Here is a 25,514-nt window from a genome sequence, read left to right on the forward strand (position 1 = left end):
CCCCGGCCGAGTCCGAACCAAAAGCGAAAGGAGCCGGGCCGCGTCCCCGCCGCCCCCACGTCGCGTCCGCGGGGAGGTCTCCGCGCGCCTCCGAGCCCGCGGGGCCGCCGCTTTGTGACTTCACGGGTTTCGCAACAAGCCGGGGCCGCCCGCGCCCCACCCACCCCGGCCGCCCGCCTCCGCGCCCGCTGGGCTCTCGGCGCTTCCCCCGGGGCCGGGCCCCGCCGCCGTCGCGGAGCCTCGCGTCCCGCCGCCGTCTGCGGCCCAGCCCGTGCGCGGCTCCCGCGGCCCCGCCCCGCTCCCCGCCCGGCTCCCCGGGACGCCCCGGCCCCGCGCCCTCCTGGCGGCCGCGCGATGCTGTGCTTCCTGAGGGGAATGGCCTTCGTGCCCTTCCTCCTGGTGACCTGGTCGTCCGCCGCCTTCATCATCTCCTACGTGGTCGCGGTGCTGTCGGGGCACGTGAACCCCTTCCTCCCGTACATCAGGTGAGGCGGGCGGGCGGGGAGAGAGGGGCGGCCGCGACGGCTCGGCTCGGCTCGGCTCGGCTCGGCTCGGCTGGGCTCGGGAGGCGCGGGCGGGGGCGGGGGCGGGGGCGGGGGCGCAGAGCCCCGCGGTCCTGACGTGACCCCGAGCGCCAGCCCGGAGCCGGCGCGTGCGGAGGGGCTCGGACCGACTGGAACCTCGGCCGGAGGCGCTCCCCGGGCGGGCTGGGCTGGGGCGTGGGCCCGACGGCTGCCGCCCGCCCCTCGTGAGCCGCAGAGGCAGGGGTGCGCTGGGGCGGCGCGCGCCTCCCGCTTCCACGGCCAGCACCCCGGACGACCCGGACGACCCGGACGACCCTGACGACCCTGACGACGCCGGCTTCCTCGTCCTGCCAAGAAACAGAACCAGCAGACGTGGAGCTCGCACCGGTGTGACTCCGATGTCATCAGCAGGGTCGGGAAGCCGAGTTCACACCCACAGCCGTCCCAGGCTGTGTCACCCCAGGTCTCTGGGCGCCCGGCCGAGATCCCTCGGGGGACCGCGCCCCCCAGGTCAGAGCCCTCATATTGGCGGCAGCTTCCTGACAGCTCTTGCGTCGTCGTCGTCACACCGCTTCTTTTTTCATGAGTTTCAGCTTCTGCCGTCCCTGAGGGGTCACTTCATCAGGGCCCCGGCGGCCCGGTCCCCTTCAGTCGGCTCCCAGCTCCGGGGTGGGGTGGGGTGGGGTGGGGTGGGGTGGGGGTGCAATGGACATCCCTGAAGCACTGGCGCCCTCCAGCCTTGCCCAAGCCCTGCGACCTGCGCTGGTTGCTGAGATGAGAAAGTAGGTGACAACCAGGGTTTGATAGCATCTGGGGACTCCAGAGCCGGTAGGGCTTCCTCGGGGTGCAGCCCAGCCGCTGCGCTGTGAGCAGGGCTCTGTAGTGTTTGTGGGCGAGGAAGGGGAAGGGGAGCTGAGGCAACGGGAGACTAGAGTGTGAGGCAAGGAGGAGAGCCGTGCGGCAGCAGGTCAGGGTGCCGGTTTGGCCCCCTTCCGGGGGTGTCCACGCGCCCAGGAGACTTCCTTGCAGAAACCCAGACTTGCTTTCTCAGAGACTCATCTCAGTCCCGCCTGGCGTTGCCTCTCTTCTCTTGATTCTGAAGCTGACAGATCCCCTCCAGCTCCTGGAAACCGGAGGACTCTCTCTCTCCCTACCATGCTTTTTATTGAGAAAATGGTAGCTGTGTCTGTCTCAGATCTCCAGGTCAAGATCAGAGAGTACCTGATAGTCATTGGCAGGGGAGGAGGTGGAGAGGGTCAGCAGCAGGGCTCGAGTCTTTGTGGAGATGTCCCACCAGTTGTGATGAAGAGCACCCCAAGGTGGTCCTAAAATGGAAGACATTCAGAAATGGAGATGTGAACCTGACAAGACAACCCTCTGGGGAGATGCTCACATCACAGGCGGTCCTAAGAATTGGTGTTAAACTTCACAAGGCGAGGCGGCCTTTGGAAAAGCAGGGATTCTAGGAGAGAAAGGCCAGAGTTGTCACCTGGACGCCAGGGGCCAGCAGCCTGCAAACAGTGGACACATGTTCTGCTTGCCCCCGGCCCCATGGTGGGGACTCTTAGGGCATGAGCACCCCAGCCCCCCTACCCCCTAGTCCCCCCACCCCTCCCACCACCTCCAAACCCCCTCCCCCCCTCCCCCATGACCCCTGGTCCAGCTGGAGCATTAGGTACTGTCTGCACCTCCTGCCCAACCCAGGCATTGCGGCAAAGACAAGACTTGGATGGGGAGTGATGGGAGTCTTGCTGGCAGGAGGGTTGAGCTTGTCCTCCTATAACTTGTCTCCACCAGCGGTGTGTCCCAGTGCCCCCGACCTCACGCCCTCCTCCCTCCCGGGGCACTGGCCTCCTCTCTGTGTCGGGAGCTGTTGGGTGCCTACTGCCTCCTGATCTCTGCCAGAGAGCTCTTCCTCCCGGTGGCAGCCGGCTTCCTCCCTTACACCCCCTCCAAACCCTGGGGACCCTACTGCCCTGCTAAAGTGCATGCTTGCCCCCCCGGTTCCCCATATCTAGTCCATTTACCATGGCTCTGTCGTCTTCTAAGAAACTATATGATTTCCTCAGATTATGTCTTCCTTCACTAGAATATAAGATTCATGAGGGCTTTCTTTCTTTTTTTTCCTTTTAAGATTTTATTTATTTATTCATGAAAGATACAGAGAGGCGGAGACACAGGCAGAGGGAGAAGCAGGCTCCTTGTGGGGAGCCTGGGACTCCAGGATCATGCCCTGAGCCGAAGGCAGACACTCAACCGCTGAGCCCCCCAGGTGTCCTTCATGAGGGCTTTCAATATTGGTTGATTTTATATTTCTTGGGCATTCATCTTTGATATTTTCATCCACCTGGGCCGCTATTCCTTTAGGGAGGACTTCATAAGATCATTGGTCATTGATCTGTGACTGTAATGTGTTCAGGATGCTCCCCTTTTTATATGATGACATTGTTCAGCCAATCTGATATTCTGACATTTCTTAATTTTAAACACTTAATTTATTTTTTAATAACGTTGAAAACTTTATTTTTTAAAGATTTATTTGAGAGAGAGCAAGTGCTCACGCGTGCAAGGGGCAGGGAGGGACAGCGGGAGAGAGTGGAGCTCCCTGCTGAGTGGAAAGCCCTCCGAGGTGCTCAGTCCTATGACCCTGAGACTGTGACTTGAGCCAAAAGTAAGAGCCTCTTAGCCGACTGAGCCACCCAGGCACCCCAACAGTGTTGAACACTTCCATTAAGAGTCATTTTATTTATTTATTTATTTATTTATTTATTTATTTATTTATTTATTTATTTGAGTCATTGCATTTTAAATAACTAATCCTGGGAGGACGTCTTTCCAATGTAACATTCAAATTCCGCTTCCTCATCACATTATCTTCTTATAACGTTGTTGCTCTGTAGCACATTGGAGAAATGGGCAAAGAGTTCTTATACGTAGAAAGATGCTCAACTTCATGAATGAAATGAAAATTCAAATTAAAACTCATTGATGCTGGGACCCCTGGGTGGCTCAGTGGTTGAGCGTCTGCCTTTGGCTCGGTCATGATCCCGGGGTCCTGGGATGGAGTACCACATCGGGCTCCCCACAGAGAGCCTGCTTCTCCCTCTCCCTTTCTCTGTGTCTCTCTTGATTAAATAAATAAAATATTTTAAAAAACCTCATTGATGGATTGGCAGGAACGTAAATGTTTGATAACACACTTTATGGTGGGACTATTGGGGAAACAGGCTTTCATATGTTCCTGGTGGGACTGTAAATAGATTCAGTCTCTATGGAGGGATTTTGGCATCTATCAAAATGACAAAAATATACCTGCAAGGTTACTTATAGCATTGCTTTTAATAACAATAGGCTGGAAGCAATGCAGATTTCCATCAAAGAGGACTGGCTAAATAAATGTGGTTTATCCAAAGAATAGGTCAAAGGAAAGCTCTCTATACATAGAATACTTTTAAAATTAACACATCAGTATGGAAAATTCTCCAATATGTTGTTAAATGGAAAAGAGCAAGATGCAGAACAAAACATGCTACCGTTAGTGGGGGGAATGACGTGGAGGTGAAAGGTACAGGGAGTAATAGTGTATTCCTGTCTTTGCTTGTAAGGAAATGAATAAAAGTGGTTTGCGTATGACTGAGGAAGGAGCTCATGGTCAACAGGGCTTTAGCAGATGGACAAGAGGGTGGGAATAAGACTTTGTGCCGTATGCTATACTTTTTAAAATTAGTTTTTTATTTTGAGATAATTGTGGATTTACATATAGGAATAAAACAATAATGCAGAAAGGGCCGATGTGCCTTTTACCCAGTCCCTCCCAAAGGCAACATTTCCGAGCCTGGATGCCTTATTGTATGTATATATTCTTAGCCATGCAGACTGGTTTCCTATCAAAAATTAAATTAGAAACATGAGATTCAAACAGCCACTAAACAAGCTGGAATAGCATAGTGCAATGTTTCTGCATTACAAAGCCACTAATGCAAGGATGTCAAAACAAGTAAAAGTCAAACTCAGAGGATTAGTGTAACTGTTTACAAGGCCACACCCACATTCTTGAGCACAATCATCCTTAATTTGTTATAGTTTCTAACGTTCCCTCTGTGACGGAATCTCTCAAGCTATCTTGAATCAGTTGTACTTATCAACTGCTTCCAGCTGATCAGCCACTCTCTCTTACATCTTCTTTTTTGGCCTGTGTCTTGTGCTTCCCGTTTATTCTGTGGCCCTTTATTTTTAAGGTTTTGTCAGTTCTGCATGCTGGTTGCTTTTATTGACCTAGACTCAATTTTCTGTGTAAGTACGGTTTGCTAGGTAGATTGTGGTCGTCGGCCACTCCTGTTGTTCCTCCTCTTGACCACAAACCTGCTGAGTGGTTGGTGGCAGAAAACCGGGTCACCTAGAGTTAAGACCTTAAAACGAAGACCAAATTGGCGTCATAAACAAAGTAAAAGAGGTTGGATCTTTAATTCCAAAAATGAAACTAAAAATTAGGGAAGTTATTTTATCTTTCACTTGGTTAACAATCACAAAACGTAGGTTATCATCCCAGTTAGGTGCTAGTTCTAACAATGAACAATATTCATTATAATGAACCCATCTTGTAATGAACAAAACAAAAGGAAAAGATAAAAATTTTTATATGATAAACAAAAATCTTAAAATAATTCAGGTGTGGATTTTTTTTTCAGGTGTGGATTTTTTAAGGGAAGGGTATATCTTTCTCCCAACACAGTTTTTTGATTGTGTAGTGTAAAGTCCTTGATTTCACAGTTGTCTTTTGAAGGGAGATATGAAGAGGCTCATTTTTGCAGAAATGACTTCACTTTTTCCCCTGACCATTCTTAACCTGTGTGTAAAGATATTTTTTTTTTTTTTTTTTTTTTTTTTTTTTTTTTTTTTGTGTGTAAAGATATTGATCTTGATCATTGTCTATTTCTCACACAAAATGTAAGTTTCGTGAGGGTAGAGACTGAGGGTCTGTTCTGTGCTGCATCCCTTGTGTTTGTGACGGTGCCAGATGCTGTGTCAATATGGGTTGAGTGCTGAGATGATTGTGAGGGACAGGCCTGCGCTAGTCACACCTGTGCAGTTAATCTTGACAACTTTCCTCCGGCCGCCCCCGGCTCTGCTGGCACTCCCTGTCCACTAACTTGGGCGGCTGGTCCAGCCTTTTCTCCAATACCACTTCTGTCGACTTCATGAAATTCTCCACGTTTCACAAGATTAGCAACCTCGCTGTGTAGCCAGTTTGACTTACACTGTTGAATATTTATAGCCTCTGATTACCCACCACAGGGCCTAAAGGAACAACTCTGGAGCAGGCAACTCTGGTTAGACTCCAGCTCCGCTGCGTGCCCCAGCTCTCAGACCTTGGACAGGTTACATCCCTCTGCTTTTCTTTTGGTTAGTGGTAATAGCACCTCCCTCATGAATTAACGTGTGAACTCACTTAGAATTCATTAACACTCTGGTCCAAGAATGCAAGTTCTCTGTAAGCATTTGCTGTTTGTATTATCAAGGGTCTAGTCCACCTTGGTCTAGAGACTGGATAGATGCTAGTATTAAATAGGAAAGGACATTTGTTTGAGGGCTAATTTTATAAGTCATTGGTTTTTTTGTGATGATAGAAGAAGTTTTCTTAGTTTTATTTTTTAAGTACTCTCTCCATCCAATATAGGGCTTGAACACACAACCCCCCAAGATCAGGAGTTGCATGCTCTATTCCCTATAGCAAAAGTTTTCTTTTTTTTTTTCCCCTTTTAAGGATTTTTATTTATTTAGTCATAACAGACACACACACAGAGAGGCCGAGACACAGGCAGAGGGAGAAGCAGGCTCCATGCAGGGAGCCTGATATGGGACTCGATCCTGGGTCTCCAGGATCACGCCCTGGGCTGAAGGCCGCGCTAAACTGCTGAGCCATCCGGGCTGTCCGGTAAAAGTTTTCTTAACCAACCTCAGTTAATTTGCTGGGTTAATTGGTAACCTCATTCTCTGAAAAATACCCTTAAGCCGGTGGTCTCTGAAAGCTTCTCCCAGCACTGGCCGCTCTCTGGGCTGCATTCCGTCTTCTCTCACCTCTATCTTTGTATGTTTCACCAATGCCATCTGTCTTTGTTCCCAAAAGAATTTATGCCAGTTGTATTTTTTATTGTAATTATGTGATTTAACTCACTGTACATAAACTGTTGATCTGTAAATACAAAAAAAAATGTAATTTTTAAGAAAACTCTGTTGAATGCTTTGGGAAGATTCAAAAGAGACGTTGTTCAGAAAAAAACTACAGTCTATTTAGTAGTGTTTATGACAAGTGTAAAAACTAGAAGGATTTTGCACTCAAATTGCTTTAAGATTTCCTTCCACTTTAAAGAACCCAAAACTAGAAATGAGATAGTTCAGAGTAGATGTCAGGGAGACACAACGGGCTGGGACTTACATAATGTCTTTGGCCTATGTCAACAGATAAGCAAACGAATGTGCGTACATTTATTTGCTGGTGGTGTGTATGTGTACACATTTTTTTTTTTTGTATCTACATAATTTTTGATGACTTCTGCCTAACCAACTTTTTTGATTACTGACTACATTGCATTTCAGGCAGTGGTGACATTTGCTTCCATTTCAACCACAACAGTGCAATCCAGATATTTATAGCTGCATTGTGAACAGTGACCATACTATGGAGGGAGCCCAACTGCCTATTGACTGATGAATGGATAAGGATGATGTAGTGTGGACACACAACAGAATATCACTCAACCATCCAGGAGAATGAAATCTTGCCTTTTGCAACAACATCGATAGAGCTAGCGTGTATTATACTAAGTGAAATAAGGCAAATATACCACATGATCTCACTCATATGTGGCATCTGAGAAAGAAAACAGATGAAAATACGGGGAGGGGGGAAAAGAAAAAAAGGAGAGAAGGAAACCATAAGAAACTTTTTTGTTTTTGAAAATTTTGTTAATTTATTTTGACACAGAGAGAGAAAGAGCACAAGCAGGAGGAGGGGCAGGAATAGGCAGAGGCAGAGGGAGAAGTAGGCTACCTGCGGGGAGCCAGATGTGGGACTCAATTCCAGGACCCCGGGAGCATGCCCTGAGTTGAAGGCAGATGCTCCACCACTGAGCCACCAGGTGTCCCTGTTATTCCTACTTCTAAAAAGGCAGTAGAGTTTTGCTCAAAAGTCTGACTGGTCCAAGGCTGGCAATTTTAAAAATAAGGACTCAATTTCGACTTAAAAAAAAAGTGCTCTACTGAACAGTCTTCCTTACATGACAGTCAGTGCATTTCAGGCCATCGGTTCCCCACGTTGTAGGCAGGGCCTGCCCAAGACATCTTCCTAAAGGCTCCAGAAGGAATGGCTGCTGGGAACCTGGCTATAGTTAAACAGGACTATAAACTCACATGAAAATGATGTTTTCACAAAAAGAAATGTAAGAGAGCACCGCAGGGCCAAGTTCCTAAGTTGTGTCCATTGAAATCAGACAGCTCCCACTGCCCGGGTCGCCTTTCCCATGTCCTATCCATGACCTTGAGCAGATTACTTTATTAAGATGCAATTTCCTCCCCTTCAAGATGGAGATGATAAGTACTTGCCTTATGAAGTTGTGAAGGCCAAGTAAGATGCGAGAGTGCCGAGGAAATGTTAAATTTTAAAATTTCTTTTGTTAGCAGCTGTAGTGAAGCAGGGATGGATTCTAGAGACCCCTGTCAGGAAACTCCCCAGATCTGACCTCTGATCACCTCCAGCTCTGTTCCCACACGGCCTGAGCACCATCACCTCCTGACAAACTAAAATGATGTGGCCTCCTCTGGGTCTCATTGGTCCAGGCCGCCTCTCCACAGTCTCTTCTAGTCAACACCCTGTAAAAGTACCGCCAGCGATGTGGCCCATCCCTGAGCTCAGCCCTTCAGGCCCGCCCCCGGGCTGCCCAAGCCCCATCCCCGTCGCCCTTTCCTGTTCCTCTCAAGCCACCCTTCCTTGCTGTACCTCCCACACCGTCCCCCTGCGAGGCCTTGGCCTCTGCTGTTCCTTGGCCCATGAGTGTCTGGCCCGAACATTCCCCTCCCTCCCCTTCACTCTTCAGCTGCCCTTCCCTGAGGGCCAGTCTCGGGGGGCACCTCACCCCCCTGGGTCCTGTCTTCATGGGATTCAGCACCCTGGACCCCCTGGACCCCTTGGATGGTTCTCTGCAGTTCATAAGTTCCACAGAGGAGTGGCCTTCCCTGTTGTGTCCCTATGGTCACCACGCCACAGAATCCACCCATTAGGTTGAAGGCAATCAGTAACAAGGTATTGAATCAACAAATCCTTGAATTTTGTGTTGGATGTTAAACTTTTTGAAGGTTAGTGAGATGTCTCTTCATCTTCGTATCCCTATCACCTGGCACAGCTCCCCACGCTTAGGAGATACTTAACAATTTTTAAAAACTTGGGAGAGGGGGCGCCTGGATGGCTCAGTCAGTGAAGTGTCTGACTCTTGATTTTGGCTCAGATCATGATCTTGGGGTTGTGGGACCTAGCTCAGCATCGGGCTCCCTGCCAGATGTGGAGCCTGCTTAAAATTCTCTCTCTCCCTCTCCCCCGCAGCCTCATTATTATTATTTTTTTTTTTTGGTGAACAAAAAGGAAACTTGGACTCATAGAAAGGGGGGAAATTTGCATGTGGGTGGGGTGAGAAAAGAGTGACTTGTTTGCATTTATGAGTAGAAAATTCTGTTTAAGTTAAAAATGGTTGAAATGGCTAGGTGGTGCCTCCCACTCCAGAATAATCAGCAAATGAAGCTGCTAAAAAGTTAGCCATAATAATTAAAAGTATCTAATAAAATGTAATGATTTTTTATTATCATACTTCTTCCCTTCACATATTCTGTTTAAATATTGTGAAGATAAAGGAAGTAGTGGTCTCCTTTTATTGCTGCATTCAGAGTCTTCAGGTCCTAAGTCCTAATTAATTTTTCCAAGCAATGGTCCTAGAATTTTAGGGCAATCTAATAGGCCTCAGTCTGGGTAAGCAGATAATTTTGCATATCGTCAGCTTGTCAGTTCTCTTCTTCCCCATAAACCATGACTCCAGGCTTCGGAATGACAGAATTACTTATATCCAGAGATTTTGAGAACAGTATTCCACCAAGCTTATATTATCACGTAGGTCTTCCTTGCATTGTTTTCAATCCTTTTTGAGCATCAGGTGATCATACACTGGTGTAAAATCATAAATTAGTTTGGAGAAGGAGGTTAGACAACTTGGAATTTTCCACGGTGAACTGAATTTGCAGACATGCAAATACAGGAAATGTAGTCATAAGCTGATTCCCTAGACACAACCCTACCCTAGAAACTACTGTCCATGCACAAAGCCTCCATAGCTTCTAGGCTGTATGCAAATGAACAACTACTTTCTATCTCTGTTGCAGTTTCCAGAAAGTGTGTCGTTCACCAGGAGGCTGGTGAGGAGATAGCTGGAAGGGGGCAGGGCGAGAACCACATGGTACAGAATCATGTGGTGAGAGTTGGCTGGGGAGATGATGCTGCACCGCTGCACCATCGGGAGGCACTTGGTTTCTCCTCTTACTCATTCTTCCAGTTTCCTGAGTCAGCACCCAAGTGTAGCTATGCCAACCAAATACTACTGCCTCTGCCTTTGCACAGTGAGATGATTTAGTTTGAGCTTAGAAAAATAAAAATAAAAATAAACCCTGGTACCCTGTTGGTACCCTGTTGGTGTTACGCTCATCTGGATTCTAATATCAGGCAGATGCGCTGTGGTATTTATTAATGATGTGACATTAGTTCAGAGACTGAGAGACTTAAAAATATGTTAAGGTAAAAGAGTCTTTCATTTTTATTGATGATAATGGGTAACCACTACTATTCTTTTTTTTAAAGATTTTATTTATTTATTCATGAAAGACACAGAGTGAGAGAGGCAGAGACACAGGCAGAGAGAGAAGCAGGCTCTCTGCGAGAAGCCTGATGCGAGATTCATCCCAGGACCCTGGGATCATGCCCTGAGCCAAAGGTGGATGCTCAACCTCTCTGAGCCACCCAGTGGCCCTGTACTATTCTTTTTTTTTTTTTTCATTGAAGTATAAATAACACAGTGTCATAGTAGTTTCAGGTGTACGATATAATGATTCAGCAATTCTGTACATTATTTAGTGCTCATCAAAATAAGTGTACTCTGAATCTATCTCACTCATTCCCCGCCCCCAACACACCTCCCCTCTGGCAACCACTAGTTTGTTCTCTGTATTTAAGAGTCTTTTTTGTTTGTTTGTCTTTTTATTTGTTGTTCATTTGCTTTGCTTCTTAGATTCTGCATATGGATGAAATACGAATATGGTATTTGTATTTTTCTGTCTTATTTATTTCACTTAGCATTATACCTTCTAGGTCCATCTGTGTTATTGCAGATAGCAAGACCTCGTTCTTTTTTATGGCTGAGTAATAGTCCATTGTGTGTATGTGTGTGTGTATGTGTGTGTGTGTGTGTGATCGTGTGTATCCATTCATCGATCAGTAGATACTTGGGCTGCTCCCATATTTTGGCTATTGTAAATAATGCTGCAATAAATATAAAGGTGCATATATTTTTTCAAATTAGGTTTTCACTTTCTTTGGGTCAATACCAAGTAGTGGAATTACTGGATTATATGGCAAATCTGTTTTTAATTTTTAAAGGAACCTCCATACTGTTTTCTACAGTGGCTGTACCAATTTTATTTCCACCTATAGTACATGAGGGTCCCCTCTTCCACATCCTCACCAACAACTTGTTATTTCTTGTCTTTTTAATTCTAGTCGTTCTGACAGGTGTAAGGTGGTATCTCATGGTTTTGATTTGCATTTCCCTGATGATCAGTGACGTTGAACATCTTTTCATGTATCTGTTGGCCATTTGTATGTCATCTTTGGAAAAGTGTCTATTCAGGTCCTCTGCCCATTTTTAACCAGATGATTATTATTTTTTGGCGCAGAGTTGTATATAAGCTGTTTATATATTTTGGAATATTAATCCCTTATGGGATATATCCTATATATATATATATATATATATATATATATATATATAGCAAATATCTTCTATTTAGTAGGTTGCCTTGTTATTTATTGATGGTTTCCTTTGCTGTGCAAATGCTTTTTTATTTTGGGGTAGCCTCAAGTAGTTTAATTTTGCTTTTATTCTTAAAAGTTCTTAGAAGTGTCACATTTTCATTTGCTGCTTGGAAAATTTTCGTGAAATATTCTTGAGCAAAATTTCACCATATGTAGTTAGGTACCATTAATGGAAATAAATCACTTACTGGAAATAAATCACAAACTGACCATTCTTACCAGATATATTGGGTAATGTGTGACTCAGATTGTTTTTAACACATGGTAGCTATCTCTTAAATATTTTACTGATGAGTCAATAAATTTCATGGTATTTGTGGAGCTGAATAAAAAAATTTTTAAATATGGTTGCATTTAATCAAACAACTGGTTATGAATGCAGTGCAATAATATTTTCCCCAATTTTGTAGTATGGTCACTGCTTATGTCGTAGTGCCAAGTGTAGGAACGTAAGCCCGTTGGTACTCGTGCACTGATGGTAGGTGTAGACTCAGTAATCCTGAATGAAAATCATATTTATTATGGTAGTAAATATGTGTCAAGAATGTTTTAGAGTTCAGTTATAGCATTTGAGGAGTTATGAGGTCTTGCCTGGTTTACACTTTCCTGGTATCCAAGAAAGGCATGATGATCTCTTTCTATTACCATCATGGTTCATCCCCACAGTGTGCTAGAGCCAGCTGATATGAGCTCCTGAGAGCCAAATGTGTACATTTCTGCCCAATTCAATGTTCAGCGATCTACATTTTGGCAGCTTGATTTTTGATGTCATTTTGGAGCATTTACACCATGGAAATTGGCCTATGCTACACATTGGGCTCTCTCCCGAGCTAGCTGTTAAACATTTAGCAGCACATCAGTGTTCATTCTCTACCATCACCCCGAGTCATTCTAACTGCTTCGTTCCTTGCCAGATATCTGGATTGTATTAACAACAAATTTAACTGAGTACAATTTTATGGATCTTACTGAGGCACCTGTGTGGCTCAGTCGGTTAAACATCGGCCTGTGGCTCAGGTCATGATCTCAGGTCCCAGGGGAGTCTGCTTCTCCCTCTCCTTCTTCCTACTCATGCTCTCTCTCACTATCTCTCTCTTTCTCAAATAAATAAATATTTTTTAAAAAGGTCTTAGGGGCTTTATTCATGGATTCATGAGTTATACAGCATCCAGTCTAGCAGCTAGGGAGGAGCTCTGAAGAGCTACACAAAATAGAAGACTAGTATAGGCAGAAGGGAGCAGGAACAAGGAAGTTATACTAGGCAAAAAGCCAATTGATTATGGCAAGGTCACTTTCCCTACAGGGAAAGGCAGGGGTGTCATCAGCAGACAATGTATCTGATGCTGATCAGGTGATTCCTGAATGACTGGTTAAAGATGCTATTTCCAGGAGAGTGAAACTCTAAGTCTCAGTTTGGTGACTTGGGGCTTGGCATAAGCAACTCTAGTTTGGGTGTGTTTTGTTTAATAACTGGAATGTAGATTCCTCTCCTTAATAACTCTGTGACCATGAACAAATTAGAACCTCCCTAGCACCACTTTCTTCCTTCAGTAAACTGGGGCTGAAATAAGACTCACCACAAGGTTGTGAAGGTAAAATGAAATGATGTATGGTAAATACCTAACAGTGCCTGGTACATAGTAAATACTCAATAAGCGATATTTAATAGGTTTTTTTTAATCACTAGTACTGATATTCATTCATTCATTCCACAAGTACACACGAATGGCTATTTACCAAGACCTTTTGATTCTCCTGTATGGTTTTGTATTTATTTTATTTTTTATTATTATGTTTTAAGATTTTATGTATTTGAGAGAGAGAGACAGAGAGAGCATGAGCAGGGGGAGGGGCAGAGGGAGAGGGAGACTAGGAGATTCCCTGTTGAGCAGGGAGTGGGGGTGGGGGTCCAACGCAGGACCCCAAGATCATGACCTGAGCCAAAGGCAGACACTTTTCCAGCTGAGCTACCCAGGTGCCCCGTATGGTTTTAAATGTACAGATAAACAAGAATAAAGTACCACCCTGAAATTCAGAGCTTTCAGATCACAGATCTGATGTCATGGGGGCCATACATGTGGGCCCTTGACCTGTGCCTTGGTTTGCTATCCATGGGCAGATAGTTCCAGGGCCTGCTCGACTGATCTCCTGCCAGGGCACCTTCTTCCCCGTAACTACCTTCCTATCTCCATAAATATCCTCTTGCTTCCATTTCCTTCCTTTTTATGGAAATAAGCAAACAATCTCCCTGGCATGTGGCTGGTTACCGTCAGGCCTGTGATCATGCATACTCTTCCGTGACTCCATTGAAAGCTGCCTTTTTATATCCTGAGGCCAAGAACAGAAGGTTTAATTTCTATGTGAGATTTAATCTTCGGGCAAAAGTGCCACCCAAGGGTATAAACTGTCTCTGCCTTTTTCTGATGCTGGTTCCAGCCTGTACCCTTTCTACGTCATGCCCAGAGGGACATCCTGCATGTAATGCAGCCTTTCTCCCTTCAGCATTTCCTTTGTGGGAGCACAATGGTTATTTGTAGGAAACATGGCAATGTATTCTCAACCCTCCAGATTCCTGCAGGAGTAGGTGCCACTGATACTGAAATAGTAATAGAAGTGTGTATTGTAAGGGGGCGTATTAACTTCTTTATACTCTTCAAATATTAAGTGTGCACAAAACTTAGACTCCTGCTGCCTTCTACACACATGGGCTTCTTGTGGAATTCCTTAGATAATTTGAAGTGCGCCTTTTCAACGTGATCAGTTTTTCAATACTTGAATTCGGAGCTGTTTTAAAATGGAGAAATACTCAAGATGGGCTTGAAGAATTGTTTCATATAGGGAACTCTTTGGCCATCAGTTTTAAACTGTTGCCTTTTGGGAGCAGAGAGATGATGTAAAAATGTAAACCTCCACGTGAATGAATAGAAAACAACACTTTAAATACTACTTTCCAGCTCATTTAATTGACTACACCAGAAAGATGTCTTATAGAAACTACTTTTTGTTAAAATACTTTATCACAATTAATATATCCTTGATACCCTGTTGCTTCCATAAAGTTCTAATAGGCCTCAAAAATATTGCTCAGCTTCCCACCATTCTATTTTCAGCAGCATAAACTCTTATGTATAAATCAAATTATTCAAAAAATTTAAATGATGTGCTTATGTGTATTTAAAATCCAAATGGTAGATTTTTCAAAATTGATTTTAGACGTTTCCCCCCCAAGATAGTCACATTCACTTCTTGCTGAGAATGAACATATATCAAGTTTATTAGGCTTGGTCATTTTAGAAACACCACTACCATTTACTTTAAATATTTCCTAGCCTTTTACAATGGGAGAAAATTAAATGTAATCTCTTGTGGTAGAATAATAAGTTTTAGATTTTTCAGAGCCAAAATAGAAATACCTTAGCAAAATCAGACTAAGTCTTTGGAATTCAAAGTGGCTGACCCCCTGGAAGAAACATTCTATGAAACCTGCCAGTCACATCCCTCCCACAGAGGGCTGAACAGAAGTCCTTTTTAATAATTTGAAATTTCTTTTTATTAGTGATACGGGAACAACACCTCCAGAGAGTGGGATTTTTGGATTTATGATAAACTTCTCTGCATTTCTTGGTAAGTACACAATAATTATAAATAAATGAAAAATTCATAGTCTCAAGTGAAGCAAAATGTGTTGTTGACAGTTTGTATATAATTTTTTGCTGGTTTTTAGCAGACTTTATTTTTCAGGACACTTCTAGGTTCACGGCAAAATTGAGCAAAAGGTAGAGATTTCTCAGACATGCCTGCCCCCCAGCCAATGTCTCCCCCACTATCACCATCCCCCAGCAGAGTCGTGCATTTGTTATAGTTGACAAGGTTACACTGACTTATCATTATCACTCAATGTCCATAGTGTGCTTTAGGGTTCACTCTTGGTGTGTATAATTTTTTTAAGATTTATTTATTTGGGAGAGAGAGAGAGAGCACTAGTGAGAGGAGGGGCAGAGGGAGAGAACCTTTAAGACTAGGGCTCTGGGCTCCCACTCACTACCCAGGACATCATGACCTGAACCAAAATTGAGTTGGATGCTCAACCAACTGAGCCATCCAGGCCTCTCATGCATATAATTTATTTTTTATTTTTAAAGATTTTATTTATTTATTCATGAGAGACACAGAGAGAGAGAGAGAGAGAGAGAGAGAGAGAGAGAGGCAGAGACACAGCCAGAGGGAGGAGCAAGCTCCATGCAGGGAGCTTGATGTGGGACTCAATCCAGGGTCTCCAGGATCGCGCCCTGGACTGAAGACAACACTAAACTGCTGAGCCACAGGGGCTGCCCTAATTTTTTTTTTTTTAAATACAACCTTTGCAACTATAATTTTGCTCCACTTTGAGAAACTTAAGATTACTGGAAATCCAGTAATTTATGGCCTTGTCGTAGAACTGTTCTTCACTTCATCTGGTAACACGTCACAGGATTTGGAAATGAATTTTAAATGTAATTTGACTTTTAAGTTTGTGATTTGTATCCAGTGCGTTGGTGAAAGTCAAAGCACCTAATGTACAAGCTAATGTTTCTCGGCGTGTGTACCGAAAGCCATGCATGTGAACGTTGTTCGGGGTGTCAGGTCACATGCATGTCCCCAGGGCGCACCACAGGTCTGCTCAGTTGGAACCTGGGCAGTGGGCCCAGCAATCAGCTGATGGCCACGTGCTCTAGGGGCCTCGGGTCCTCGCTGTCTCTGGGCGTCCCTGACAGGGGGGCTGCCTGGCCCATGCTGACCGGGAAAGGTGAAGCAGGCAGCAATTTGTCTCCACCTCAGGGATGATTTTTCTTTTCAACTCCTCAATACACCCTGAGATAGGATACAGTGCAGTGGATAGATGGTCACAGCCCTCTCATTAGCCAGCTAATATAATGACTGAAAAACACAGTCTACTGTGGGGTGACCCAGATGTAGGGACAGAAGATGTGGGCCCTCTCTCCTGGTCCTTCAGAGGCCCTGAGCCCCTGGGACAATCAGCTGTTTGCCAGGGCCTATCCTGTAATCAGCACATTCTGGCCTCTCTACTGGTGCAAGGGGAGGGGCAGAAGGAGAGGGGGCAGGGCAGAGGCACAGAGGGAAGGACAGAAGGGGAGGGGGCGGGGCAGAGGGGCAGGAAGCCTTAAGTGGAGACTTGGCATTTTTGGAATTTGTCCATCTTACTGGGTAAAGAGAAAGTTTCATGCTGCCGCACTCTGTGGTCTTCTCATCCCAAGGCTTTGGAGGTGGGCAAGGGGAAGTAGACATAGGTGTTCAATCCCAGGGTGTCCTTGCGTGCCATCCTTGTCCAGAATCCAGATTTAGAACGCAGAGATTACTTCCTCACTGGGAAGCGATAAATACGGCTTTTTGCTTCCAGGCAAGGCAGACTGTCACCAGCATCTTCACTTCAAATAGTCTCTGAGAAATGATTAGGTCTTAGCTTGCTTTTTAAAATTCAGCAAAACATGACCATCACACACTGTCAGGACAAAAAATCTACTCTGCTCTTTTAACATATGCATGGTACCCATCTCATTATAATTTATTTAATCAGTCCCCTATGTGAAGCCTGGAGGCTATTTCTGATTTTTGCAATTTTCCATGCTCAAGTGAATATTCTTTATTTTTTGGTGAATATTCTTTTAAATACATCTTTGCATATTGATGTAAGTTCCCCTATAAGGTACATTTGCTGAGTAAGAGTTCATACATATCTAAAACTGTGATAGCCATCCATGTAGTCAACATTCAGTTTGTAGGTGCCTAGGGTGTGGTAGGCTCTGTGTTTATTCTTAGTGCTAGGGACCCAGCTGCAGAAAGACAAGGACCCTGCGGTTGCGGAGATTAGTTTGTGACTTTACTCTCCAAACCAGTAAGTGGTATTTGGTTAATTGATGAGCTCTTCAAAAAAAAAAAAACACCTTTAAGTACTCTCCTGACACCATTCACAAAAATCAACAGCAATGAAAGGATTAACCATGCAAAGCAAAACTGTGAGATAATAAAGAATAGGAAAGTGCTCTTAAAACCTGAGGGTGGAAACTCTTATCTGAGCTTACACAAAACCCAGAAGCTAAACAGGAAAGGACTGACGGATATAGAAGATAAAGAAATTAAAACTTCAAAGTGAGAAAGATACAGAAAACAAAGTTAAAGATGGACTAGAAGAAAATTTGTAATATTTACGGCAGATAATCCACTAAAGTACATAATGTGTGAAAAGCAACAGCAAATTAAAAACAAACAGACAAAGTCAAGAGAAAAATCAGGAAAAAAAATTGAATGTGATTTTCAGAAGAAGAAATGCAGGTGACCAGTAGACATACTGAAAGTTTTCCATCTCACTAATCACCAGAGAAATGCAGATTAAATCAACAGGTTGCGATTTCTCCTTCATTAGATTGGCGATAATTAAAAAGGCAAGAACATGCAGACCTGCTTTCGAGCTTTACTGTGAGAGTATAAGTGCCACAAAACCGTGTTGGGGCGATTTGTGGATACTTCTTGGTATTTTACTAGTGCACACTTTTAGCTCCAGTAATACTACTCCTAGGAACTCGTCTTTCAGAAGCACTGAAAGTGTGCTGAAGCCTTGTGTACAAGGCTTCTCACTGAGCATTGCTGGTAACAGGGAAAACACTGGCGATGTAGGAGCCCGACATGAGGGGGCAACAGACTAAATCAATAGGGCGATGAGACCTGTAAACGCAGTGAGACAGTGATGCAGGGCGAGCTCCACGGTGGTGTACTTTATGTGAGAGAGAAAGAAAGTCACAGGATATGTGCACAGTAGCTTTACATGAAAAGGGCAAAAGGCAAGCTGGTGTGTGTGTCTGTCTGTCACACGGAGGCGGAATAGGGGGTGAATGGGAAATGACGGCAATTAGGAGACTGAAGTAGAGACTCAAAAAAAGCAATGCAAACTGTCCCTGTGGTTTTCGTTCTGAAAGGTCAAATAGTCACAATTCAGCAAAGTGCCTTTTATCCTTCCAGGTGCAGCCACGATGTACACGAGATATAAAATAGTGGAGAAGCAAAATCAAACCAGCTATTTCAGCACTCCTGTTTTTAACTTGGTGTCGCTAGTGCTCGGCTTGGTGGGCTGTATCGGAATGGGCATCGTGGCCAATTTCCAGGTACGTCCTCGGTTGTTGGCACCCTAGCGGCTGAGGGGGCACGTGGAGGGCAACAGCAAGGGTAGAGGCTGCCTGTGTGGTGGGGGGGGGGGGCAAGCATTTAAGTGGGGTAGGTTGCTTCCTAGAAACAGGTCTTTATCATCTGAAGGTCCCTGCAGGGGAGACTGGGCGGGCGGCGTGGGGGGCATGGGGAACCCGTTGCGCTCAGCAGTGATCAGCCAGGTTGATGGTGGGAGAGGCCTTGGGTCACTGGGACAGCTCCGTTAAGTGTGGAAATATTGGGGGTGCCCGGGGAGCTCTGTTGCTTGAGCCTCCGAGTCCTGATTTCCACTCAGATGGTGATCCCAGGGGCCCTGGGGGCCCGGGATGGAGCTTGTCCCTGTCCCTCTGCACCTCCCCCCGCCTGGGCTCACTCACTCTCTCTCTCTCAAGTCAATAAATTAAATCTTTTTAAAAAAGAGTATGAAGATATTTGTGTGCACGAGCATGTGTGCGCAGGTTCGCAGAGCGGCCTCCGCCCGGCAGCCTCGCCTGCCCGGGTTACTCAGCGCCCTCACCTGGGAGCCCAGGCCTCGGGGCGGCCTGTATGTGCTCTGCAGTCCGCTCCTCCCACAGCAGGTGGGGGGCAGTCCCGGGTCTGTCCAGCCTGTGGCCACTGGCTCCTCCCGGCCTCGTTCTGGAAGCATGGGAGCTGTTTGTCCATGGAGACAACATTTCATGTTTTAAAAATACTCATTGTATATCGGGTTTGCAAAGGGGATGGGGAGGGCTCCGCGCCACGCTCCGGGCCCAGCAGGCTGAGGGGGGGCCACCGCGGCGGTCGCCGGCACAGGCTAGCACTGCTTGGCGGGCTCCGCTCCCCACTGCGGTGTCTTTGCGGCTGCACAGAGGCCGAAACTCCGGAGGGCTCATGCTCCTGCCCATGGACACCGCCTTACAGAATTTTCCCGTCTTGCATGAGGCTTATTTTCTAAAGAGGTGTTGGCCTTGGCCCCTGGCCACCGCTGTCCCTCGCCAGAGCCAGGCCGGGCGCTGCACCTGTTCCATCCACTGTCCGCTCTCCGTGCACCTGCCGGTGCCCCTGCTGCACAATGTCAGGAGCGTCACTGTCGGGCAGTCTGTTCCACCTTCACGCATGCTCTCACTGCCCGCGGGGGTGCCGCCTATGGGGGTCCACCGGCTGCAGGGGGGTTGCTGGCTGCGGGGGCTGGGGACAGCACAGTGCTGTGGGAAACTTAGCACCGCGCTGTGAGGGGTGAGGGGTGAGGGGGGTGGACACCTTCCTGACTGCGCGGCTGCTCCTGGGCGCTCTGCAGGGCAGATAATCTCTTGGGTCTCAGGGCTCACGAGTTTGCTTTGCTTTGCTTTGCTTTCTAGGGAGGGGTGTGTGTGTGCAGAGCGAGAGAGGGAATCCCAAGCAGGCTCCACGCTCAGCCCAGAGCTCCAGGCAGGGCTCCCTCCCGTGACCCTGAGGTCAGGACCCGAGCTGAAATGAAGAGTCGGACACTTTACCAATGGAGCCACCCAGGCGTCCCACGAGGTTTCATTCTTGAATGTTCTAAAGCCCCAATCATTGTTTCCTCGTTGACACTGAAAGGTGCAAAGGGGAGAGACAGGTTGTACCTCCACAGGCAAGTGCACAGGGCTCGGTGGAGCGCACTGTGCAAGTAGATTTGCCTCTTGCTCCATTTGACTTTCCTACCCTCGTTGTGCTTTTATGGTGAAATAAGACAAAGGCTATAGCACATGGTTTCAGGTGACTTTGGTCACATGGGGAGACTCTTTTTCATGATCGTGTGCACTTGGTTTTTCATGACAACTGATTTATTGAAAATTTCCTATGTGACAGAATTTATGAAAACCTTCCGTGCTTTAACTTCTGTCATCCCCATAACAGCCTCAGGAGACAGGTGGTGTCCTGGTCCTGGTTGCCAGGGGACACGTGGGCCTGACGGGTCATTCTGTGTCCCGGTCGAGCATGGCAGGGCAGCCGCGGTGGGGATGGAAGCCACCGGCCAGCAATGGTAGGAACCGGTTACCTTCCAGCCAGAAATGGGGAGATCCCTGTGGGGAGAAAGTCTGGCCAGAGTTCACAGTCCAGCCCCGGCAGCGTGTGCTGGGGAGAAGGGTTGAGATGTGGGGCAAGGGGGAGCCTGGGGACGGCGGACCTGAGTTGTTCCGGGCGCAGGTGGCGTGTCCCACGGCCTGTCACTTTCTTCTCCAAATAACTTGCGGGGTGAGCACGACAGCTGTCGCCTTTCAAAGCAGAAGGGCCGGTTCCACAAAGAGAACTCCCGGCCGACAACCAAACTGGTGGTTCTCTAAGGTTTCGCGAGGCCATGACATCTTCACAGAAGCCGGGAATAGAATATCAAACTTCCCCGGAAGCAAAGTATTTGCTTTGTCCTTGTTCCCGTAAATAACCCTTATGACTTCCTTGTTCCATAGCCTCTACTTCCTTCTCCACAAGCTATGAACAGACCAAGTTGAGCTTTCCCTCCCGGGGGACCTGGGGGCGTGAGCCACAGAGCCCTGGGCCTGTCGGCGCTTCTCCTCCCGTGTGGCCTGGGCAGGAGTTCCAGGGGCTGCGTCCTGAGCTGGTTGGGGGCCGTGGCTGCTGCTCCGTGTCCTCACCAGCCTCTCTCCATGCTTGACTTCCCTTCCAGAAATTTCCTTCTTGGGAGAGTCAAGTTGCCAAGGTTTTGAACCCTTTCAACTAACTTACTTACTTTCTTTCTTTCTTTCTTTCTTTCTTTCTTTCTTTCTTTCTTTCTTTCTCTTTTTCTTTCTTTCTTTCTTTCTTTCTTTCTTTCTTTCTTTCTTTCTTTCTTTCTTTCTTTCTTTCCTTTCTTTCTTTCTTTCTTTCTTTCTCTCTCTCTCTCTCTCTCTTTCTTTCTTTCTTTCTTTCTTTTTCTTTCTTTCTTTCTTTTTCTTCTTTCTTCTTCACCACCTTTTAAAGTAGCAACAGAGTTTCGAAAAAGAGATCCCGAAGGGTGCTGGGTTTTCATTTTAGCATCTATCCCTAGTTCACCTCCGAACTAAGAATCCTGTCCCTTCTAAAAGTCGTCATTGATGGGAGAGTGTATACGTCACAGGGGAAAGCACACCCCAGTCCCGCTCCTGCTGACTCCTGGCCCTTTGGTCTGGTCAGGTCCGGGTCAATGTGGGGTGGGGGGGGGCACCCAGTGTGCAGAGGTGGGTCCCAAAGGATGGGTTGAATTAGGAGCGGGGCAGGGGTGAGGAGGCAAATTCCCTGATAGCCATTGGAGGAAATAGTCTGTAAATCCAGGATGTTGATTTACTTCACGTAAAAAAAAAAAAAAAAAAAAAAAAAATTGAGCATGGAAGGACTCGGGGCTCTCAGATTGTTATTCCTGAAAATGACTCATTAGCAGTGCAAGTCCAGCCTGTTGCTTACTTTCCTTTGTCTGAATGTGCCTGACATTCCAAGGGGAAAAATATCTGTTTCTCTTCATTCTTTTATTTTATCAGTTTAGTATTGGTTTTATATTTGGTTGAATATTGTTTTTGGTTTAATACTGGTTTTTTCCCCTCAGTTTTACTGAGTTTTCATTGACACATAGCCTGGTATTAGTGTAAGGTGTGTAGCATGGTGATTTGATACATGTGCATATTGCAAAAGGATCATAATAAATTCATCAACAGACATCACCTCACATAGTTACAATTTTTTTTCTCTTAAGATTGACTCTCTTACCAATTTTTGAACATATAATAATACAGCATTAATAACTATGGTCACCAGGCTGTGCATTACATCCTTGGGCCTTATATCTGGAAGCTGCTATCTTCTGATCCCCCTCCCCCATCCTCCATCTCCACCCCCACCCCTCACCTCTGGCAACCATTGATCTGTTTTCTGTATCGATAAGTTCAGATTTAATTTTTTTTTTTTAAGATTACATACATAAGTGAGATCACACAGGATTTGTCTTTGTTTGTCTGGCTCATTTCACTTAGCATGATGCCCTTGTGTCCATCCACGTTGTCACAGTGGCAAGATTCCTTTCTTTTCCATGGATGAATAATTGTGTATGTGTGTGGTGTTTTCATTATCCGTTCATCCTTTGATGGATGCTGAGGTTGCTTCTTTGTCTTGCCTGTTGCAAATAATGCTGCAGTGAACGTGGGGGTGTGGTTATTTTTTGAGAGACTGATTGCATTTCCTCTGAATTATTGCTATTTGTCATTGTAGCAAAATACAAATAACATAGAATTGGCCACTTTAGAAGCCCCAGGGTGGCTCAGTAGGTTAAGCGTCTGCCTACCTCTTGGGTTGTGATCTCAGGGTCCTGTGTGGGGCGCTCGTTGCCTGCTTCTCCCCCTTTGTCTGCCCCTCCCCATGTTCATGCTCTCTCTCTCAAATAAATAAAATGTTTTGAAAATTGACCATCTTCACCATTTTTAAGTGTACAGTTCAGTTGGTTTTTTAAAAAATTCTTTACTTAAAGGTATATAAATATTTTAAAGACATAGAATGTATTTTATTTTTCATATATGATTTTCCCAACTCTATATTCCTGTGTTGGGTAACCTAGGAATACAGGGTCTATACCTAATACATGAGTGCCTAATAGGCCATGTGTCAGAATGTTAAGCAGCCATGTTTTATTGTGACATAAATCAGAGAGTGGGATTTCCCTTATATTACTAGGTTTGATGCCAGGAAGTAAAATTTCCTTAGAAAATAAGTTTGAAAGTCATTTTTTAAAATCTTCCTTTCCTGTGTGGACAATACTTTTACTTGTGCCATTGCAAAAGCTCACATTTTCAAATTCAAGCAGAGACCCCACAGTTCAGTCCGATGTCACTGTTACATCTGAAGGTCAGTGCCCCCTGCATATTTGAAAGGAGCCAAAAGCAAGCTCTGTGAAGGGTCCATCGTGAGCATTTCCGTGGCCCAAGCCCAGGTCTCTGTGTGGACTGGTCATGGGGGTGCCCTCCGGTGCAACAGCTGGTTGAAGGGTGGGGGAAGGAGCCTCCATGGGAATCAGCCTTTGCCTGGCGACAGTTGCTGAGGCTTGTGCGTGGGGAGCCAGGGGAAGGAGCATGAGGTCACCGGTGAGGGGAGCCTGAAAAGCCCCGGCCACGCTCGGCACCTTCATGCAACCGGTTATATAATTTTAAAAGGAATTCCCGGGACACCTCCCTGCAGCCCTGCACGACAAGGGTTAGGGTGCCCATTTCAGGGATGGGGAAATGCAGGGTGGGGACTTTTACCCAGCTCTGCCCGACTGCAGGACCTGTGACCCTGCCCTCCTGCGGGGGGGTAGTGCCCACAACCGGGTCTGGGTCAGGGTGCCCACATTGGCGGGGGCGGGGGGTATACCCAGGGCATGACGTGAGGGCCTGGGAGGCCGTGCCCCCGCACTACTGGGGGCCCACGCCCTCCAGGCCTCAGCAGGTGGGTCAGTGGGGCCAGTGGCCTCCGGGAGCCCGGCGTGGGTGCTGCAGGGTGATGGCTGTTGTGACTCTCTCTCTCCAGGAGCTGGCTGTCCCGGTGGTGCATGACGGCGGCGCCCTCCTGGCCTTCGTCTGCGGTGTGGGCTACACACTCCTGCAGTCCATCATCTCTTACAAATCGTGTCCCCAGTGGAACAGCATGTCCACATGCCATGTGCGGATGGCCATCTCCGCTGTGTCCTGTGCGGCCGTCGTCCCCAGTATCCTTTGCACACTTGTCAGTGTCTCTGTGGGCCCGACCCTCTGTCCCCCAGCTGCCCCCCAACCACCACCCGAGAGCATGGAAAAACAGCAAAGCTTAACAGCCCGGTTTTCACAGGTTTTGGGAGAACAATTGGGAGAAATTGTTAAGAAAACCATAAAGAACATATCCCAACATTGTCTGGTTAGGTAAGAATTGGGAATGTGAAAAAAAAAAAAAGAATTGGGAATGTGTGCAAGAATAGAAACCTGTCGGAACACTTTAGGCTGTTTACTTTCCTTCCGACAGGGAACATTTCATAAGCCATGTGAAAATATTTATTTTTCTTTGTAGTGCTTGGTCAAAAACCCCAAATATTGATACTGCACTTAAGATAACAGCTGTGTGAGGGCCCAGGCCCGTCCCCTGCCCTCGCCCTGCAGTCGGTGGTTCAGTAGTAGGTGGTGCCATTTACTCATCCAAATTAAGTGGTTTGAAAAAGCCCTCTCTATCGTTTGCTTCTAAGTCAGTTGAAAGACAGCCTTCTCTCATTATCACTGATTCTAGTTTCAGGATGAAATCTCACCCTACTTTCTAATTCAACAGCGTGAAAAGAAAATAGGAATTTTTAGGCTTGTGCATTCTGGGTTAAAGGAAATGAGAGCTTGACCTTTCTCTCTCTTCTTTCTAGAGGTATTTAACAGGAAAAAAAAAGCTGTGTCTTTAAAAGCTGGAAGGTTCCACATCTTTTGAAATACCATGTGCAGTTTTATCAGAGAAAAACTGCAGAGCCATCAAAAGATGGTGATTTCTGTCAGACGGTAGGAAAAGAGCAACTCTTTTATTAGCAGAAACTTTGGTGGTCTGGATGGAGTTGGGGCATAACGCGGGCGAGCTTGACTGAAAATGCACCATGTGCTTCTAAATACCAAGTTTTACCTTTCTCTTTTGAAACAGAAGCTGCACAAAATGTGAAATCTAAGGCTTTGGGTTTTGTTTTTTTTTCATCTTAGGGAGGGAAATTTTTAGTTACAAAATTTCCA

At 46.2% G+C, this 25,514-nt stretch overlaps 1 protein-coding gene across 10 annotated transcripts in view; it reads left to right on the forward strand.

Annotated features, from left to right (window-relative positions):
* The first annotated feature begins 276 nt into the window (after window positions 1–276).
* Window positions 277–25,514, forward strand: part of DRAM1 (DNA damage regulated autophagy modulator 1) — a 44,932-nt gene continuing 19,694 nt past the window's right edge. For 2 of the 10 annotated variants that reach the window (XR_005370696.1, XM_038558849.1), the window contains exons 1-5: window positions 289–485; window positions 936–1,034; window positions 15,206–15,273; window positions 18,664–18,806; window positions 24,313–24,490. Coding sequence is in view for 9 of the 10 variants with exons in the window: in XM_038558849.1 (XP_038414777.1) it covers window positions 355–485; window positions 936–1,034; window positions 15,206–15,273; window positions 18,664–18,806; window positions 24,313–24,490 (619 nt within the window). In the remaining variant the exon portion in view is untranslated. Of the gene's footprint in view, window positions 486–935; window positions 1,035–15,205; window positions 15,274–18,663; window positions 18,807–20,183; window positions 20,347–24,312; window positions 24,491–25,514 lie in introns of those variants that run through there. The other 8 variants (XM_038558852.1, XM_038558847.1, XM_038558844.1 and 5 more) reach the window with 8 other exon arrangements.

The sequence above is a fragment of the Canis lupus genome, chromosome 15, assembly GCF_011100685.1.
Source record: "Canis lupus familiaris isolate Mischka breed German Shepherd chromosome 15, alternate assembly UU_Cfam_GSD_1.0, whole genome shotgun sequence".
NCBI lineage: Eukaryota > Metazoa > Chordata > Mammalia > Carnivora > Canidae > Canis > Canis lupus.